The sequence below is a fragment of the Lottia gigantea genome, assembly GCF_000327385.1.
Source record: "Lottia gigantea unplaced genomic scaffold LOTGIsca_5, whole genome shotgun sequence".
NCBI classification, from domain to species: domain Eukaryota; kingdom Metazoa; phylum Mollusca; class Gastropoda; family Lottiidae; genus Lottia; species Lottia gigantea.
In genome coordinates this window covers 5,164,533-5,186,770 of record NW_008709715.1, presented here as the reverse complement: position 1 = coordinate 5,186,770, position 22,238 = coordinate 5,164,533, and the positions used below count along the sequence as shown (strand labels likewise).

Genomic DNA, 22,238 nt, shown 5'->3' with positions numbered 1-22,238 from the left:
GATTTCTCAAGCATTCGGCAACCCTTTCAATACAGCTGATACATGATTTAACACGGCTGTATGTTTCAGAGCGCATATTAGGTTTATTAAATTCTCAAAGAAAGCTAAGCTAAGTATGGTACCTTATTTGTTAATGCTTATATGATAAGCGATAAAAATAATATTCCGAGACAACTTGGACATCTTGCTTAAAGGGATTGTACAGAGGTTTACGAGCCTTTTTTTTTATGTGCATCGGGGACTTCTATTGAGGACATTCCAATTCTTCGTCCAATGCATGTGGTCATCAACTAACGCTTTGCAGACTAACATTATCGATGTCCATTATATGTAGATCTGTTTCTGAGTTCATAACAGAGATTCATAAAATCGATATGAACTCGTGTCACAGGTTAATAACTATGCAAATTAGCATTATGTGAAAAGAACAACATGGCATTCTTTGAAGTTAACGACTTTCGTTGCCAGATAAATATTTATTCTGACAACTCATTTCATAAAATTCATATTACATGAGCACCTCTCTTTGAGTTATGTGTAACAATAGTTTTTTTCAAAATGTTCATCAGGTATCTTTTGATATACAGAAGGAAAATTAACCGTAGAAGTTTTTAAAATATACTGAACTGAATGTGAGATTCAGTGCATAGAACTCCTGGTCGCCAACAGATATAATATGTAATGTATATTTATAATTTGGTATATTCTCCAGTAAACAAGGTTGCTTTACCATTAGTAAAAGCCACCCCTTTATCATCTGGTCTAACTTTCTTCTCAAAGTTAATATCTGTATCCTTCTCTACGCTGACATCAATTGACCTAAAACATTAAGTTTTATTGGTTTAGTGTACATCTTGCTAAAAGGGATTGTACAGAGGTTTACGAGCCATTTTTTTATGTGCATCGGAGACTTCTATTTGGGACATTCCAATTCTTCGTCCAATGCATGTGGTCATCAACTAACGCGTTGCAGACTAACATTATCGATGTCCATCATATGCAGATTAATATATCAATTTATAAACAAAACCTTCGCAGCGGCTGATGGTCTCATTTTATTCGAAGGTTATTATACGACCGATGAAAAATCTTGAAAAATAAAATAACCTACATTCCAAGTAGTTTCCCGTCATTAATATTTTCAGGTAAATCTTTCTTCAAAGTTTCAGGGAGCAATAAACAAAGTAAGCCAGCCGCTATGGATAATCCACCAAACATCATTAATGGGAAAGCTCGACCAAAGTCACCACCAATTACTCGACCCTGTAATAATGAAACAGAGGATCAGTGATAACAACAATCTCAATCTCCCGAGAACCATTTGATCAAATAGTGATCAAAAAGCTCAATCGCCATTTTGAATACATGTAAAAAGTCTTCAGAAGTAGAAAAAATGTTCGCTAATAGTCTAATGCCTACAAATATGCCTGGAAATAGAACTTTTCCATTTCGATATACACTGGTTCGGTCCAGACTGGAATTTACATTTTGTTGACAAGGTTGAGTAATATAAGGATAATAAGTGTTATGTTTCACAATTGCTTTGAAAGCAAGAGTTGCCTTACCCCGTCCACAATATATGGAGCTACCATACTGCCAAATCTAGCACTTGCAGAACTCGCACCAAACGCAGCTGTTCTGACGACTGTAGGATATAATTCAGCCGAATAGACATATACTACAGCAAATCCTGCTGCAGCACCCATCTTCCCAATCATAGCTAACATTACAGTTATCCATTGATACTCTGAAATAGTCGATAAATCATCATAAATCCATGAGATAATCGGTCGTCCGTATTTTTGGTTGTTTGGCTGGCGATTGTGAGCATCGGCTCGAATACAAACATGGTACAACCACTCATATTCCCCAGCATATTGTTTTAAGTGCCAATGCCTGTACGCTTAACTCTATGGTGTTCTGATATTGTAGTTTGAAATTTGGTTTAGGGTATGATTCAACTGTGTGTAAACTCTACTTAAAGAATTATGACAATACGTCTTTGAAAATAAAGTATTAAGAGAAAGGAAATTGACAAAAATTGTGGGACCGTTATTATGACCGTACATAGTATATTGTTATATAGTATAATATTTTATACTTACCTTGATCAAGATACAAAATAGTAAAAATTGTACAAAATGTGCAGATCCCACCAAATAACATGAAACCACAGTGTAGCTTTTTCCTACCAATTCTATCAATGAGTATTAAACATACAGTAACAGCCGGAAAGTCCATTAATCCACCAATAAAAAAATTCAGAAAGAAATCACCAGCTCCAAGTTTATTGGTATTCATCGATAACCCATAATACGTCATTGCAACTATAGCCCTAATAAAATAAAGTATTTATAGTCAACGGACATGGCAGAGGGTAAGTTCATAGATCTGTTTCCATCAATTTGACCCTTGTATCACATTAAGGTTAAAAACTCCATTACTGACATTTCTATCCATGTACATTATTAAACCACTGTTCTAGTTAACTGGTCCAAAGCAAGCGATGGAACTGTCAAAGTTTCTGTGTGTCTTTTGTGCTTTTCAATGGAATCGTGGAACAACTTGTGGGTTTTGAAGTATACATAGATTTTCAAAGATTATTGTAATCATCCACATGTCATTCAATCAATCATATGCCATCTTTGTGGAGCTTGAATTTAAGGTCCCCTTTGGAATTTTTCAGTCAATTATGTGTTGCAACATATTTATTTATTTATATTTTAGGGATATCAATCTTATTAAAGTTTTCTATTTTTTACGAATATATTTAGTCTCCGTTGTAATCTAACAAGCTGTCTACCATAGCCCCTTTCTAATGACGTTAATTTTAGCCAATCAAAACGGATCGTGTAGAACCCAATTATTAATAACAGTGACGAATCATAGGATAGCAAAATCCAAAGTATAGCAATGTGACTTACCAATTAAAGAATATAATAGAAGTTCTAAATAATAACACCGGAGTGGTAAACAATCGTTTAAAACTTTCTAATTGACTAATTTTATTATCATCTTCATTTTCTATGCTAACATTAGGTAGTGTGGTCTTATTCTTCCTTGCAATCTTCTCTAGTATCTTCTTAGCTTTTTCTGTTTTATTTTTAGTAACAAGCCAACGTGGAGATTCGGGAATTACCCTAAAATTATAGAAAGGGTCATTTTGGATCAGGCCCGTAGCTGAGAAAAAGGGCGAGAAAAAAATGGATTGCTCTCCGAAAACAATCTGACAACCGACCATTTATATTACTGCAACTAAACACCATTCACCATTGCCCCTCTGGATATATTAATTGCACCTTCGGACAATTAAGTCTGTCTATGGACCTGTTTTTTGGATGTTTCATACTAGAAAAGTAATAAATGAATATATCAGATTGGAAATCGTTATTAAATTTTGATAGAGAAAAGTGGTCGTTGTTGTGGATTTAAGTAGAAATTCCTATTCGTTTTTTGCAACTGTTTGCTTTTGTCTATACATTTTAGTGAACCCCGTTCAACATAAATTCTATCATTTTTGTAGTCAGAGAGAAAAAGGGAGTTTATTCATACATTTGGAGTACAACAGTTGTACTTACCAGTAAAATATAACATAAGTTACCAAAGGAGCTGTAGCTACTATTTCTAATATCACCCAGTCTCTTATTAAATATCCCATCAGAGCTAATACTAATATCCCGATAGCAAAATGATACTTCATTATTAACCCTGTCCATAATCTCTTGGATGGCCCAGTCATTTCGACACCTAAAATAAATTACAGCTATATTTTCCAAGTGTAACCACGTAGACATGATGGCCATTCTTGGTCTAAAGTTATAATAAATCATCAGGGTTTTGCACTGCCTCAGGCATTTGCTTTTAGAATAGTAATAGGTGGAACGCTAACTCATCACATGAGAACATATGTTCCTCCAAAACTTTGTTGTTCCCTTTATTCGAAGAATTTCAATAATGTTTTTCGGCGCAAAGGAGTTTCTCTACAAGGAGATATAATGGACACATCTTAATTAACAATAGCTGATTTTATTATGTCAATACGTATTTAGGACATAAGAACAGGTTAATAATTGCTTTCTCAGGTCCACCTTCTAAAACTTTTGATATACCATTAACCACTTTCATACCTACCAATAATGTATGAGGCTGTGAAGATACCGGCACTAGAGCCGCCATTAATAAACCTCAGAAATACATAACTGTAGAACTCTGGAGCAGCGACCAAAGCAAAGCCACAAACAATATTTAAAAATAAAGCAACGAAAAATGATGTCTTCCTACCATATCTGGAAAATTAAATGCACATGTTTACGTTTTATTTTACTGTGTATGATTAGTGTAATGTTCCAAACATCGTGCCGAAAGCTGTTACTGAATGGGAATTTTTGGAACTGAAATCTGTATTTTACTATTTAGCTATGAACTCAATTTATACTCGGAATTTATTATAATCACTTTGAAGCCATAGGCGAAATGACATCAAGGACGTGATAAAATTGCATTTGTAAAATGAAAAGAAAAAGATCCAATACTTGTCCGACACTGCACCAAGTGCGAACACTCCGACAAGAAAACCTCCCATAAACACCATCTGTGCGTGTGATCTTAGAATAGCATCATCACACACCATGTTCAGCTGAAAATAGTTAAAAGAGTTGGACTCGTTTAAAGAACACGACATGCTCTTTAAGTATCAGAATTAATAAATTATATTTGGGGGAATCAGGTCTACATTATGATTCTAAATATTTCCCATTATAAGCAGCTGTTGGCATTTAGGGGAATGTGATCAATTACTGGAGTCACCGACTGAAAATCGCAATTTCAAACATTTGCTCAATTATCCGTTCCAGAAAAATTGGATATGAACTGACGTAGCCAAAATTGGACCCTTTTATAGCATTTGTCGTCGGTCCTTAACGCAAAAGACATCACAAGGAACTAACAATACAAGTCTAAGGCAAAATAGTATTAACAAGCTTAAGACCATTAACCAACTTAAAATACAGTTCACATACAATAACATCTACTCAGGCACGTGCTTTAATATAGATCACATGGGATCCAATTACATGCAATAATAATAAAGGAAATTTCAAAATGTGTGGTCAGGAAAAAAAAACCTGTTTGAGTTAAATAATATTATTCCCTTATTGCTTTGTCGTTCATTTCATGATAAATGATGGATATTAACTAAATCTATTTCGTATATTGTTTGATTTTGTCGGCATCTGGACTACATCTGGATCTGGATTTATGGATTACAATTTGAATATATATGCTTACAGGTCAGTTTTTTAATTTGTTATGGCTCAAGTATTTTAGAATCATGCATTCTACATTGCTTAATTTTGTTGGAAACTAGTGCGACGAGGATGACAGTATTGAACGAGCTATTACAATTATTATATCCTTCGCTGTATTAAATCAATGAATTTAGTGTGGTGTATGAAGAACATTCCAGTGCATTATTTCTGAAATTGGCATAATTACTAGAAAATTATATTCTTATTTTAACCCAGTTGACCTTTCCCTAAATATGATTGAAGAATAATCACAGACCGATGCTTTGTCCCACATTATCGTATGTATTATAACTAGTGTTCACATACTATTTGAAGCCAAGTCAATCGTGAATACATTTATTAAACAGGTCACATTTACTTGGCAAATGACCAAGAGTCCAATACTTGGAGTCCATTATTGATATTAATATTGGACTCGTGGCGATTTGTCAGTATCATTATGTTGATAATGGTACGCCAAGATCAAAGGATGACGCCACATCTGTATCTTAACAATCGGTTATACCTTGGTTGTAGCAGTGGCCGTAAACACACTTTCGTCGTAGACGTATTTACTGCAACTCGTAGTCGTTGCATTGAAAGGGATGTGATGACCATCATAGCTGTAATTACCAGTCGTGTATAACAAACAGCTTGCTAATTGGTAATGACCGTCTGTAGATTCGTAAGGTACAGATTCGTTGATGAGTTGTCGATGGTACTCAGATTGTACAGCGTATGTATCATTATCATATCCTGGTATAGCACATCTGCAAATATAAGATTTGTTACATTGAAGGTGTGATAGAGAACAGGATTTGTAAACTAGGAATAGGATATCCGAAAGTATAAGATTTCTTGCATCGACAAGACCTTTCTTAGCTAATGGTATAAGTTTCGTTGATGAGTTGTTGATGGTACTCAGATTGTACAGCGTATGTATCATTATCGTATAGCTCATATGAAATTTTCAAATTTCATTGATATTGTGTCTATTTTTCTGCAGGAAGTAAATATATTTGTCTTTTTTAAACAATAGTGCATCTTTTAAATATAGATTATTTAAATAAGTGAAATATTACTGAGGAAGCCTCCAGAAAATTTTCATATTAAAAGACCCCCAACGGTGGAGAGGGATAAAAAGTAAAATTTTCGTATAACTTAAAATAATCTTTAAAATGCTTCTGGAAGAGGGTATACAGGAAGTTTATATTAAAGGCAGGCAACAGTTTGGAATCTTGACTTTTGCCTTCAAGGATCCCGGAATCGTTTTGCGTTTTGGGAACGCTTACGAAAGGTCAGGCGTATTTAACTCTTGAGAACTTTTTGAATGAAGAAAAGACATAATGCGACCAGTTTAGAGTATTATGCAGGCCCGTATTGCATATATATCTAGCAATGATAAAATCAAATTATGAAGTATTATTTAATGCCATAAGCCATTGATATCATAATTTTGAGAAATTTATCTGATGATAGTTCGACCATAATGTTTTCCATTCACTTACACCATGTATTCGAAAGCACACATCGTATATTGCATATTTTCGATAACTATTAGTAGCCGGAGCTGCTCAGCTGAGGTCGACATATTACCTTCAAATTTCCTTCTATGTGATGAGAGTTGGAGGGCTGGCATAGAAAAAAGTGCCCGGGTGGAACAAGTCACCATTCGCTTCGGACTCTGCATATAAAAGACCTGTCGAAAGTTTGAAATCGAAATAGGATTTCTGTCTGTCAGTAGTCTGTCATAATTGTATACTTCATGACGTTTTCTGGCACAGAATTTATGAAAATGAAACTTCTAATTCTTATATGAATAGAAAGTAGTGGTGTTCTAATGACATGGAAAAGTACCAGTTGGTTTTACATGTCCATAATTAATTCATAATTAGCTAAATTAGAAGAGAATTACCAGCAGAATTTCAATAGGCGACCGATCAAGAAAGGCCAACAATTATTTTTTTATTTATCCAGACTGTACATACATGGACATTTATGATTGGTTAAAACTCATAATTATGTGCAAATAAGAACATAATGATGTGATTAAGAATACATGATAATTCATTAGAAACGCCAATTAATCAAATAGTTTGCCTAATTTGACACAAAAAAAATAAGGAAACCCATCTTTAAACTATCATTAGTAGCATCAATTCCACTACCCTATGTACATACATTAAAGTAAATAGCATGTTTTTGAAATCTTTTTTAATAATTATAATTTTGCATACTGTCATTAATCAACTTTAAGATACGTTAAAAGACACATTTCTCTCGATTTTTATATAGTTTTCACATATTTTTTCCTACCACAAAAAGGCCCCTTTAACTCAGGGGTGGGCAACCTACGGCCCGCCAGTAATGTTTTTGTGGCCTGCCGGTAATATTTTGCGGCCCGCGAGATGTCTCAAGAAAAAAACATTAATCTATGTAAATAGGTGGATTTCTAAACGCCATTCGTTAATTGGCACTAAAAACGTTCCTCAACATTCGTATCATCCATCATTAACGTTAAGCAGATTGGTGTGACCTTTTTGATGTTACGTTCCATATTTGTTTGACCATGGTCTGCATTAAAGTGCGAATAGACGAGATCCGGATTCTGGACTGGAGTGCGGTCCGAGCGTTTTTTCGTCTATGAAAACGAATACGGGGTATAACGGTGTTTTAGAAATAGAATTACTATAGTCAAAATTCATAATTATAGTTATAATTAGGGATAGAACTATGGTGCACTAAGTTCTTTTCTGACCCAATTCGGACAATTCGGAAAGTTGGAGAAATTGGAATTTTACACTAACCGATCACTAATCTCATTAATTATGTAACGACCGAAGCGTCCGATTAATACATGAAACAATTGAGCATACCTGTGATTTGGAACATACTGCATAAATGCTGTAATCATCATTCGAATACCATGAGTTATTCCAGGAATACATACTAAGAAATAAATCCATTTTTGATATGGTCCAAATTCGCCAATTTGACGAAGCACCGAATCGAACCTCATCCTCGGAGATCTGTTAGCAATTGAACCCTTTTCAAACGACATATGAGCAGGTCCCGATTAGCATAAACCACATAGAAGATTTTGTAAATCGTCCCCCAGACTGACACCGTTTGTTGATACATTGACCTTTTGACACACTGATATTAAACTATATCTAATAAGTAAGCGATAAACTCTTGTCAACTAACAATACTGCAGTTGTTGAATAAATCATTTAAATTTGATATAAAATGGTGCTGACCATGGTGTTTATTGATTGGCGAACCAGATGTTTTTCAGAAATCGTATTGGGGGCGATGCGTAGTCCTAGTGGTAATACTGCTTTAGCCACAATTTTGGTAGCTTCGAAGATTTGTATGTTTATATATTACAGTGGTGTAACCTATATTCGTGCATAAGGCTTCAACACCGAACTTCGTCAAAATTAACTTCGTCAAAACTAACTAAAATGTTTATAGATATTCTATTAAATAATCAAAATTGATTCCCTCGCCTTGACCCATATTTCATGAGTACCCAACTCGACAACGGCTGCCAAATGCGTTACCTAATTTCGTCTATATTGCCCACATCGTGTTCCATAGAATTTTTCTTCTGACATGGAATCCGCTAGTTTGTCACGTGACCTTGTTTACTGAAATATATTCTAGCAGAAGACACATGGAATTCCGATTACAATTGGGGACTATAAGCAAATTTAGCTGATAAAAAATTGTGATATTTGGGGATAGTTGAAATCCGCCATTTTATTTATGTTAGAAATAGATAATGAATTTGATATTGCTTTGAAATGATAGAAAAAATTGTGCAGGTTGACATTGTACAGATAACCCATGTTTATTAAAACATGCAAATGTAGAGGTCACGCGAGGCGCACGAAATTAGGTTCGTACGAAATCAGGTTACTTGACTTTACATGTATTTATCTTTCCACTGACGAACTGAAGAGTGCGTCTCAATTGTCGGTTTGTCATTCCACATGATAGATCATTATATCCACAAAGATAACCTTAGAAGCATTTTAAAAATGCAGTATGATATGACTATGAATCTCTTCCGAATGAAGCTCATACGACACTAATCAGTTCAGGATATGGTCTTGAATCCCCGGGTCTCATTTGAATACCGAACCCAAGAAAAAAAAATTACACCCCAAATTGTACCCCCATTTTATTTGTGAGAAATATTTTTCGGTGAAACCCCCATCAAACATTTTTTTGGAGCTTAAAACGATGGCGCATCTATAGGATTTCTGGATTTTAAATCTCAATCCAGAAGTTGGTTCCCCTTTTGGGTCAGTCTGTCCTCTACGTAGTGAACGGATTCCGAAATTTTCCCCATTCATATGGGAGAACATCACATATATAACAAGCCGACAAGACCTCTTTCTGATGTGATAGTAAATAAAGTGGTAATGTCTGAATATTTGCTTTACCATCTGATAGAGCTCAACGTTAGATATGAATTCCTTTTCGGGATGACAAAAAACGCATATAATATGTGGACATTGCAACAGTCTAAAACTCCAGTGCGATTCAAACGTAACATGTAAAAATGTTAACAGAAAATATGTGAGATTTTCATTATGAAAATTTATTCGAAAAGCTGAAATCTATGAACAAATAATGATTATTTGACGACTAATGCCTTTAAAGGGTTAGACCGGTTTATTCTTAACGTGTTTTCCCGGCAATGGTTTCTTAGCGTTTGGGAAAGGGATTCTGACTCCACGGACATGCGTAGAAGGTTTTGTTCACAAATGGCGACGAATTTTCGATCAGAAATATAAAAATTAACTTTGTTTGTGTCAGTGTGCTTCTTCTGTTGTTACGTGTAAATTATGGATTATTTTGTGAAAAATTCACAAAATCAGAATAATGAGAAATGAAAATAACGAAGTTGATCCCTACTTTTATTTCCCAACGCGTCTTCGGTCGGAAATGTGTGTAGTTAACGCTGATTTAATTGAGTTCTCATAATCGCTATTAAAATTCTTTCGTAGCCGTTTAAGAATTATTTTATCGGTTACGTAAAGACAATATGATACTATCGCCTAACGTATTGACACGGTATATTCATACTTAAATAAACCCTCTTTTGTAATATATATGGGGATTTTCCCCAATGGATTAACACGCTTTTCTGAAAATAGGTCGATACTAAAAGACTGAGACTATAAGCATGTAAATGAAGGCTCTAGTTTTCAGATATCACTACAATGTGTACCCAATACCGGATCATTTGGAGAGCTATTCAATAATTCATTTCAAGCCCATTGACATTTTCGGGTTTTTTGTTGGGGTCTTGATATATGTAAACAGATTTGAATTTTCACTTTCTATTTCTATATATGTTTTTTCTTCATAAGGCCGGGTCTCGACTTCTCGCCTTTTTCACTCTCGCTTTTTCTCATTTTTTACCCTCGCCTTTTTTCTTGCCTTTTCCCCGCTTTCTCTACAAATGCGCACTGATAATGATGAATGAAAAAGGCTACAAAAAAGACGAGGACAAAGGCGATGAAAAAGGCTACAAAAAAGACGAGAAAGCGAGGAAAAAGGCGAGAAAACGTATAAAATGAAATGAAAGCTGTGGTAAAGTTACCTCAGTAGGTGACTTTAGCTACACTTTACTAGTTTTATACACGAATTGCAGAAGTATTTTGATGAATTACGCCGTTTAATAGACCTTAACCAACACACAGAATTATTAATGATTATACATAGTTATTGATTTAAAAGTCAGATGCAGTCAAAGTCATGCCGTAATGCTGACAGTAGACATTCCTGAAAGGGATTGTAATGAGGTTTTCTAAATTTTGTATAGGTGCATCGGGGACAATGATAGCAACAATTTGCACCATTCCAATTTATAATCAGACGTCTGTGATTCTTGCAATTCCACTAAATTTAAGTGTTTGATGATATATTCGTCTACAGGTCTACAGTGTCTAGGATGAAGTCTTGCTCGTTGAGTATCAAAGTGAGCATTCGTTTCCGTGTAATTTTGTAGTTGTGAATGAATGACTTGATCTACTAGAGCAAATTTTATATCTACTATTTAATAGTGCAAATACACGTGTGATTGGATGCAAACCAAAAACTCTGGGAATGTATTACTTGCAACAACGTTCTACCATTATTTTGGCACAAAACCGATACTTTGTTAAGTTCGGCCATTGACGAAGCTGTGCATACCAAAAGTTTAGAGTAAGTCTGACTTTAACTTTACTTCATAAGGTATGAGCGCTGCATAGTTTGAGACATGTCGGACGTTAAAAAATGTTGTCTCCCCTTGATGGTATGAAAATGGTTCCAGTGTGGCATTGGTTGGCTGGTCAGCTATAGATTGCAGGTTATCTGCTTCCAGTGCAGCATTTATATAGATGGACAGCACTTATATGAACTCAGATCGGTAATTCATTTGCCATATGTTTCCATGTTAGATCACGAAATTCAACCTTCTATAACTTTTTGCTGAAATCTCGTTGAAAACGTTCCAATATGTCACATGAAAATGAAAGTAGACCACTACATCTTATTAACATCTTCTTAACTGACACTGCACACAAAACGACTATTTGTAGAATTATCCTTCCGCATGAAATTATCTCATTATCTGACAAAATCTGAAAGAAAATGCAATTTCAGACATCAAATTCCAAATCTAGACCAAAATTAGTCAAAAATAGGAATACAAAAACGCAAACAGGAGGGAGAAAGAGGATTTCTAAAAATAGCACGCACCACATTATACAATCATTTACATAAAAAAATGTAGTGGTCTGAGTCCTATATAGAAAGATTTTGCTCCATTATGCTGGGTGTTAACCTTTCTGTTTATAAGGGGTTTACTTGTGTGTCAAGATTGTTATGTACTGTCGAGATCTCTCGTTATTGAATAGATACTAAAGTTAAAATCTGAAAGTCCGGTTTCGATCTCAGAAGGACACTGCCTCTTAAAATGGACATAAAATTTATGATTCAAACTTGACTAACAATTGAGTATATTCATCTGTTGGACTTAACAAGTGCCATGACTACAGAATAGAATCTCCGTATCAGATGATGATATATCCATTAAACTAAATTATTATTGAAACACGCTTCTAAGCATGTTTCAAAATTACCTAATTTAATGAATTATTACTTAGTTTTCAGGATTTATTTAATTCTAGCGGGATTTTTCTGTCTGCTATGACACCAGGTAAGTCCACTGATGATCAAAGACTCATTTTAACCAAGTTTAAACATTTTAACATTTTGGTTATCATAAGAGGTAGTTTACAAATTGCTTCAACCGGCATTCTGTATAAATCTATTAAATGCTATGAAATGGAATGAATGTAACGTGGGTCTAAACTATGTTAACGTCGTTGGAAGTTGTAGGCAACATCCATCCTCCATCGGCTCCAAATAAGTATTGTTTCCAGACGCCATTAACGCTGTTACTCATTCGACCTGCTTTAATTTTGCATTTTGCTAAAAGGACACGAGAACTAACGGACTGGCTGTGTCGTGGGCGTTTAAAAACAAAACTTTACTGTTGATTCCTTTATTCTTCGAACATCATTTATTATAAAAATAGATATAGGTAATCCTGATAATTAGTTTTTTATGTGTTTTTCCAAGATCGGATGTCTAATTATTTTTTGGATTCTATGCGATATTTTCAAATGTTCGCACTGGATATGTAATTTAAAACCTAACCTATACACGACTCCTAGGATGTCACGCTAATGTACTAAAAAATAAAAAATCATGACTAAAATGGTAATCGGTGAAACAGCTCTCAAAAGCTAGAATAATTTCTCATTGTCAACCAAACTTCACAAAACGTTAGAAATGACTCTCCATGTCTGCACTTGGTCTTGCACAAACCTTTTTTCCCAAAGCTTCACAATACCGATTTGTATTGTCTACAGTATATTTAACAGATATTTTTGTAGTAAACAAAATCAGAGAAACAGAGACGAGGCATGTGTGTATGTAAATAAAGTCTGTTGAAAATCAAAGAAGAAGAATAAAAGAACATGCTGTTGTAAACTTAAAGAATCATTAGATCACCCTGTCTGTCGAGACCAGACATCCCTCACAGTTGAACATGAAAAACTACAATGTTCGCATTTAAATATCTGTAGAAACCTGTATAAATAGATGTTCGAGATATTTTTTTCATAAAACATTGTTCTTCATTCTTAAGAGAGTTTTGTTCTGAAATCACTTTTCTTTTCTATAGAATTTGTAGACTAATGAAACATAGTAATATATAATGGTAATGTTGGCTGTTCGAGATTCAGGAATCAAGCAGTGTCGAAGTTGAGGTTTGGTCAGTGGACTGATAGGTTCAGGCCATCACAGAGTTCTCAGTTCGTACCTTCTGTTCCATCATCTGAAAAAGACAGGAAAAATGGAGTTTTACCTTCTCACTTTCTTCACCTGAATGGGTTAATGAAGATAAACAGTGTGCAGTGATCAATATGGTGCCAAAGCAGTGGTATCTGGGTACTTATTTAAGATTTCAGATTGTTTGGTGATCTTACATTTGCGCAAGTACAAAGTTGTACATCGCTGGACATCGGTTTATTGTCGAATCGAATCGATAGACGCTTTTTCCATGACAAAAACCACCATCCCACCCCATTAAACCTCGGTCAAAATAATAGGAATCTATTCCGGAATGGAATGATGGACCTTCAGGACAGTCACTTAACTTAAGGATCATAAGATTCATTTCACGTTACTGAAGCATGTAATTAGGACGCTCTGGTCAGTTCTTTTATCAATTAGCTATTAATTAACCATTGATTGTAGGAAGTCATTACCACAAGTTGAACGTATTTATGATATATTGATATCTGACAGTAACTATCAGAATAATGGTATTTACTATTATCATATATTTACACTATTTACATGTATTAATAATAGTGATTATAAGACACTGATGTTTACTGATAAATATCATGGGACATTAGATAATCGAAATCAAAAAATACTAGACTACTTGACATTGATATTAACTATCTGACATTGATATTAACAATTTCATATGAACTGTCACTATCTGACATTGATATTAACTATCTGACATTGATATTAACAATTCCACATGAACTGTCACTATCTGACATTGATCTGAACTATCTGATATTGATATTAACAATTCCACATGAACTGTCACTATCTGACATTGATATTAACAATTCCACATGAACTGTCACTATCTGACATTGATATTAACAATTTTACATGAACTGTCACTATTTGACATTGATATTAACTATCTGACATTGATAGTAACTATCTGACATTGATATTAACTACCTGACATTGATATCAACTACCTGACATTGATAAACTACCTGACATTGATAGTAACTACCTGACATTGATATTAACTATCTGACATTGATATTAAGCACCTGACATTGATATTAACTACCTGACATTGATAGTAACTATCTGACATTGATATTAACTACCTGACATTGATAGTAACTATCTGAGATAACAGTGTGGTCTTATTGGCATTAATGGTTTTGTTTTTAGGTCCGTAGAGCTTAGGTTAACTTTTATTTGACAAAAAAAAAGTTGGTTCCCGATGTCGATGACGTAGGCGTTGTTTTTTTAATTTACTCTTTTTCAAAAAAGCAGATCTTGTAAACCATAATAGATTATCTGACGTTATTAAGGTTAAGTTTATATGAGACTCGAAATTTTCAGACTACCAAAGTTTGCAGACCGATGGCATGCTGGAGTTCACAAGGCGATACCTCTTTAACCGAATATCAATAACACTAATAGAGTATTCAGTTTGATTATAAGAAGAGATTACAGGTTTCAGATATCAAACTGTTTGTTATCAAACACACTTTAAATTATATTTCTATTGTAATAGATAACTAAAGGCGGACAAAGATAAGCTCTTGCTCTGTTTTTCCAAGTAAGCTATATAATATTTAAAATTATAGATGACAAATCTAAGCCGATATAATCCTACCTGTCTGTACTTGATAATTCTAGTATTCTATCGCATATACATGTACTATTCAGGCCAAAGTTTGTATTAAACTCATACAGAAGGTAGCGACCTCTTTTAAATTCCTTTAAGTAATTAGGTCTACCATCAATGACTGTGTTATGACACAGAAGGCTGTCTAAACCCCATAACCTTATATTCCCGTCAACGCACAGCACTGAATAAGCAAACGTTCCCTGATGTGCGTCATCAAATTAAAATTGATTTTTTGCGGCATTATCTGAAGGGGAACTATCCCATCAATTGGAATATATGAATTTATTATTAGTGTATATAATAACGCAGTAGATCCTTTGATAATATTACAAAGTTTCCAAGGTAAAAACACTTCCACACCAACGTAGAAGTCTATTGAAATGAGTCTGAATTTATCAAAAAAGTGAGAAAAAAAAACACGTACCAATGTTTTTAATAAAATATTCAGAGCACGTAAATCCCGCATTCTTTGAGATTCTTCGTGTGATTTTTCATAAGTATTGATGTCATCATCTTGAAGTAATGCATCATTTGATTTATGGTATTCGTAAGTTTGTGGTAGTAGAATTTGTCTCAGTAATGTTTCTTGGCGACTATTTTCTGTGTTATCTGTTAAACTAGGGTCTGATCTTTTACCGTTTCCTGAAATAATAAAGTAACAGAAATTAGGCGACTTGTTGTAAAATTATTAGATATTATTATATTAAAAGATACAGAGTTTCAAGGGTGTTAAGTTTTGGAGTATCAACAATAATAGTTTGTTCAGACGACAAAAGTTAAGTCAGCTTAACTATCAACCGTTCTTCAACCCTGTTTTACTGTTTTTGGTGAGCATTCAGGCGGACATAAAAGTTACGCCAGCTTCGCCATTTACCTCGGAAGTTCAGAGGTCATAAAAGCAAAGCACATGCGCATTATGACATATGTAATAATGGCGGGAATTAGTTTAGACGAATGCGCATCAGGAGACATGACATATCCGGCTGATTGTTGGCCAGTAGCGGCAGGCGGCAATACTAAGCTTTCCAAGCCAGTTTTTATGCCACCCCTGAAGTAGGTGCAAGTTAAGGCAGCTTAAGTTTGACCGTCCGCATTCGGACGACTACAAAAACCAATCTCGAAGAACGGTTGATAGTTATACTGCCTTAACTTTTGCCGTTTAAACGCACTATAATATTTCTGACTTTTCTTCTGCTGGCAACAGTACAATGATTAATGGAGGACAACAAGAAACAACAGGTTTGTTACAACTTCAGGAATTGTAGACTAGTCATGTTTATACCTGGTTGTGTACAAGAGGTGCAAGTGATACGTTTCGTTTTTCGGTTATCAGATCATATCGTAGAGGTCAGTGACAAATCAGAAGATGTAGACATAGATTCAGTACCGGTACTTTCTTCAATCACTAAGTACTTTGGATAATATTTGTGAACTTGTCAACTGGGCCACGAAGTCGTCACAATTAGTCGAAATCAGTAATATTTTATTCACCAGTCGTAGTCGAGTTTTTTTTCAACTAGTAGAAAACCCTAATGCAAGTAATTTTATAACAAAACATGGTGCTCGCTACTTAAAACTTCTTTAAGCTTGGCTTTCTGGAAGTTACATTTAAGGGTCCTAAAGAGAAGGTGTCCATTACTGATTTTGAATCAACAACCAAGCTTTTATTATGTGCCATTTTCCATCATAAATTAAGTACATATCTTTGAAAGTTCCTTTATTGAACAGTTAGCTGAATACATTCAAGTATGTTCTGCATAATATATGTAATACACAGAGTTATTGAATAGCACATTGAATTATTTGCATAGCAGTTGAAAAAATCAGTCACTAGTCGCAATTTTTCAATTAGTTGCAATTTCGTTTGTAACTAACTTCGGGGACTATTGTCAACTCTCTTGAATTAATCAGTATTGGTAGTGACCAACATTTCAGTGGTTTCATACTTTATGGACATGACACACATAAACAGGAGAAAACCATTTGGTAATCACATTTACTATTGAGAATCACTAGAGGCGAGGTCATGCGGAAGAAATTTTAATGAGCGGTGTGAGAGACGTTCTTTAATGACGACCTGAACAAGTTTGGCACGTATTGCAAAATATATAATTAAAGAATTGAATTGAAGCTTTGGCAAAGCGTCAAAAAAAAGTTCGGGAACTTTGGTAATACATGTCGTGATATAGTGATGCATCGGCAAGAAAACAATGTTTGCAAGAGCAAGAATGTGTCTATTTTCACATTGCAGATGTGTTTTGGTACTTAATTATCGAACTAATCATCACAAATAACTTTAGTTCTTGGCAAAACTCCAAGGAAAGTGTCTTCTATAATAATCAACACAAACTGAAAATGCTGCATATAAATGATATTAAGAAGTACTTTAGGGTCGATTATAAGGACAAAGTTAGTAATTCAATTAGTATTAATAGATCAGGTTGAATATTATTACGGTTACTAGTTCTTGACAGTCTCATTAACTTACTAATCAACTATCACCGAAACTCATACAAATAAATTCAATAACCTATACAAATCTGACTATAACTTCCGATTTGTATTATTGAAATAATAATGTTTGATGTCGGTATGTCCATAACTAGAAATATTCTAATACTTTTAATTTCCATACTCAGTCTAAGCTATTCTTGTCAGTACAGGCTCCAAAAGTCAATGCACATTTAAGAATGGGGGGCAATCAGAATACTTGGTCAAGTTTCCTTGTGTACGTCGCATTTTGGTAATGTATACATGCTCGACATCAATTTTCAATAAAGCTCGGCTATAATTTTAAATTTTAAAAAGTCATATTATGAGTGTGCCTCAATTTTTAACTCAAATAAATCAATCGTAAAATATTAACGACATAGGTTTCTAACAGTTTGAAATTTATAAGACGTCAAAACATTTAAATGGGATTTCAGACTTGTTTAATGTGCCCTCCACATTGTTAAATGAACCAGCTAAAATTTCAACATAATTTGATTGACATAACATGAATTGATTTTCTAATTTTGGACAGGCTCCAATTTTTTATTTGTAAATTTAAGTCGTATGTACTTTTAATAAACTTTGTTAAGACGACATTAGTATAGACTCTTTTGACGGTGCAGTTTATTTGGAAGTGTAATGCACTCCATATTGTTTCCTGGTTCAGAATAGCTATTATACATTTCATGGTTACCTTTACATAGTTCTGTTGATTTTTTAAATTATAGTTTGGATATAATATTAATAATAAATAAATTATTATTTTTTGGGTTATCAATTAATATGATACGTCTGCGTGAAGTGAATATCACAGGTGTAAATTAAAAATTGCGTTTAATGAGAATCCTCAAAAATACCGATTATAATTGGAATCTTGAAATAAATTAAATCGTTCGACATCCTAAAGCTTTTTATTACAAAGGTTAATGGCAATTATGGTAAGCAATAATGAATGAAATATAAAAATCACTGGTTTCAAGATTACTGTTGAGCGATATCTGTGGTTCAAATCAATCTAATTAAAATTAGATTACAATTTCGTTTCACTTTTTTCCTGTTATTTTTTCGTCTCCGAATCTCAAAGAAGCCGTCAAACTGCATTGGGTTTTGCTATCCCACAATTCAAGAAACGGGACTTACAAGACACTTTAAACTCCGATAGCTTATAGCCCCGTCACATCGGACTGCGACCAGCGATTGGAAATGTACTAGATCGCGGTTAATCGTGAGGAAAACTAGAGAAAAAGGACCTAAAAAATTGCGATCTTAAAAACAATCCACCTGTTAGAATCTGGTAACCTTTAAATATCTTATAGAAGCATAATAACAAATTGCGGACAACATGCCCTGTTTTACTCCAAGAGTTGCAATTGTTACAACTGTAAGGAGTCTAATATGGGAAGATGTAGTCATAGAATCAGTAGTGTCTTCAATAACAAATTATGCCTCAGTCCCACTGAGCTTTGTGATGATTTGCGAACCATTGGCGACGGAAAAAGTAGACAATCTCAATGCTTCGCAATAATATACGCAGAATGTTCACCGTGCATCTGCGATGATCACAAAGCATCACAAGCCTTCTCATTGAATCGCGACAGCTTCGCAAGTGTGTGAAAAGTGTGTGAAAGACTATCGCCGACCAATTTTGGTCATGGTCAGTAGATCCATCTCAAAATATCGGCGAAGATCGCAGAATTGTTGCCTAATATTAAGCGGACCGTTTCTAAAATTTTGTCGCTGTTCATCACAAGGCATCGCAAAGCTTTTCCACATTTCCCCATCGCCCATTCACAAATTCCCAGTGGGACTGAGGCATTGCTTCACCTCATATCACGAGTTAGGTGCCCTTACTGCGTTCTAACGTTTTTGCAGCGTTTTTGCCGCGCGTGTACTGCTCTTCTATACCGCACATTCTCGTTGAGTCGACATTCTTGATACCATGGCTTTCTCAGCGTGTTCTACAGCAGATCTCCAAACTTTGGCGTTTGTTTTGTCCGAATAGTTGCGACAATGGCGACAATTGCACGATGTCTTGGTGGCTTAATCTTATGAGCCAATTTTCCGTCGCATTAGCAGCGAGGTAAGAACGCCTTTCAGGCATGGCGGGGCCATTCAACTTACGTTGGTGGTAGTAAGCTTTTAACTGAAAAGTGACGAACGGAGAATGTGGCCAGCCATTGAGATGTGCCGTACTGTGTTTTATCACAGTTACTGAACAACAATTGACGTTTCTGTGTTTCAGATTGGAAGCCATTTCATGTCTATAAGCACCATCATCATATTATTATTTATTTGAGTTATGTATGAACTAATTCTAAAGAAACGCTTATCGGATAAAATGTTGTTGCAAAAGATGTTTTTTTAATTGGTTTCTATGTTGAAATAGTGAAATAGATGCTTATTTTGCAATTAATTGCCATTACAATTTATTATTCAAACAATCAATGAAAAAGTAAATTGTAAAAGGAAATTGGTCAATAACTGTTGCCCCCGGGCCGTGTATATCGGTAATGTAAATGGTTTACCACACAATATAATAAGCCATAAAAGGAAATTGGTAACCTTTTTCAAAATCTATCAGAGGGAGTTGATAAGGTGCAAATCTAAGGTAGACATGTCCATCAACCCACACAATTAGGCATTATTTGAGAAGATTTGCCGGTGTGGAGGCGAAGGGAGAAACGTCATGTTGGTACCAAAAGACTTACATAGGAAACATTCGGAAGTGTATCTAGTTCTTAGATAAGATGGGTAAACCTAGTCGTTCCACTTAGCAACCTCGACTGAGGCTGATTGTATTGTTTGAAATATCCAATTCAATGGCCAAGACTAAGAAACTTTTTTCAAATAAGTGCTTATAAACAAAATCCCAATCAAATCGGATTCTTTCTATTCGGTAATAATATTCGTCAGACATACTTGGTTAGAGGGCTAAAATTAACATCATGCAACAGTAAACGTCTTCTAAATATTGTCAACTTTTCATAATATTTTACAGTCTAAGCCGATGGCGACCGTATATTATTTTTTATGAGATATTACAGACTTGACCAAACACTTGTCTTATATTAACAGTCAACAGACTATAACCAATGATTCAGTGTCATTGCGAAATATTACTCAAGTAAAACTCTACGAGACAAATTTTAACAAAATATGTTATTTAATCCATTTTGTGAGCTGGGCAAACCACAATATCTCAACGTTTACCCTTAAACTGATTTGCCACCTTGACCCTCGGAGGCTGAGGTAACACAACTTGCTAAAACTAAGCAATCTAAACTTGGTGGGCATGCCTTTTGGTTGTTTGTACCCCAGATAACAGACGATTGGGAAGAATGTATATGGAAGGACAGAGCGCGTATGAAAATCATTATTACCAATATGATAGACGGATACATCATGCACATGAAGTACTTTCATTTAATCAGTTACCAACGTATAATGCAATACTGTTTTGTAGCTGTACATGGTAACCATTGGTCTTAAACAAGTCATTTGCCCTATATAGACTTCTAAACTCAGCCGATAATGAATAAGGATACTCTAGGAAAGATCAGTGGTAAGCGGTTTGTCCAATGGTCGTCTTGTTCAAAGGATCACACAATCTGTTATCCTTGCATAAATGCTTGTTTATACCTTTATTAACAAAAATCAATGTACTATACTTACCTCCAAAACAAGCATGTATTGCCCACCGTCCTGAACATTTTCCTGAAATTATAAAGAATGGTTCATTAATCTCAGAACATTCTCGTTGGAATTATGGAAACCAGACATTAATTTTGGATTAACTGCCACTGTTTTGTCTCAACGACACTCAACGTGTCACCTTTGGCGACGTTCGTGATTCAGAATCATGGATTTATGATATAGATACACATGTAGAATATCTGCATTGTAAATGTAATGAACCAAGAAATGCATATATGGGCTTTTACATGTTTGTTATCACGAAATACTATTCTGGAATTCCAGACTGGTACTGTGATTTCTTCAACAATATACACTTAAATACTCATGCATGGGGTGAAAAATGTCAGAAATACTTCTATAAGCTAGTTTCATTAATTCAAAACTTTAGGATTAATTGTTCTTCCGTTATACACAATTCCCAACTTTTCAATTTTTTGAATATCACAATTTATTTCACCTAAATGACCTAAGCAATAAGGTTATGATAACTCGAGCAGGAAGAGTCGCTGTCATAAAATAGAAAGCAATGTCTAAAATTGTCGTCTCGACATGAGGTAACATGAATAAACGTGATATTATTGCACATTTAAAAGCCTTTTAAAATAGTCTTGAGATAAACAAAAAATGATCTAGTTCAAAGACACATGTTACAACCTACGATACCTACTGACAATGATCAGTGATCATTTATAAACAACCGGGAAATTTTACATTATACACCAGTAAGATTT

General features: G+C 34.6%; 2 protein-coding genes across 2 annotated transcripts; both read right to left on the bottom strand.

Moving 5' to 3' along the window:
* Positions 1-1,107: 1,107 nt before the first annotated feature.
* Positions 1,108-8,304, bottom strand: LOTGIDRAFT_106021 (hypothetical protein; the record flags this gene model as incomplete). Its single annotated transcript, XM_009062114.1, has 9 exons — positions 1,108-1,263; positions 1,575-1,747; positions 2,106-2,335; positions 2,925-3,140; positions 3,579-3,747; positions 4,132-4,286; positions 4,533-4,636; positions 5,812-6,055; positions 8,162-8,304. The coding sequence occupies 9 exons, from the start codon at positions 8,302-8,304 to the stop codon at positions 1,108-1,110; spliced, it is 1,590 nt and encodes a 529-aa protein (XP_009060362.1).
* Positions 8,305-12,839: 4,535 nt separating this feature from the next.
* Positions 12,840-20,065, bottom strand: LOTGIDRAFT_229186 (hypothetical protein; the record flags this gene model as incomplete). The annotated part of the gene is made up of 3 exons (XM_009062113.1): positions 12,840-13,692; positions 15,743-15,960; positions 19,933-20,065. The coding sequence occupies 3 exons, from the start codon at positions 20,063-20,065 to the stop codon at positions 13,648-13,650; spliced, it is 396 nt and encodes a 131-aa protein (XP_009060361.1). The 3' UTR covers positions 12,840-13,647.
* Between the last annotated feature and the right edge of the window lie 2,173 nt (positions 20,066-22,238).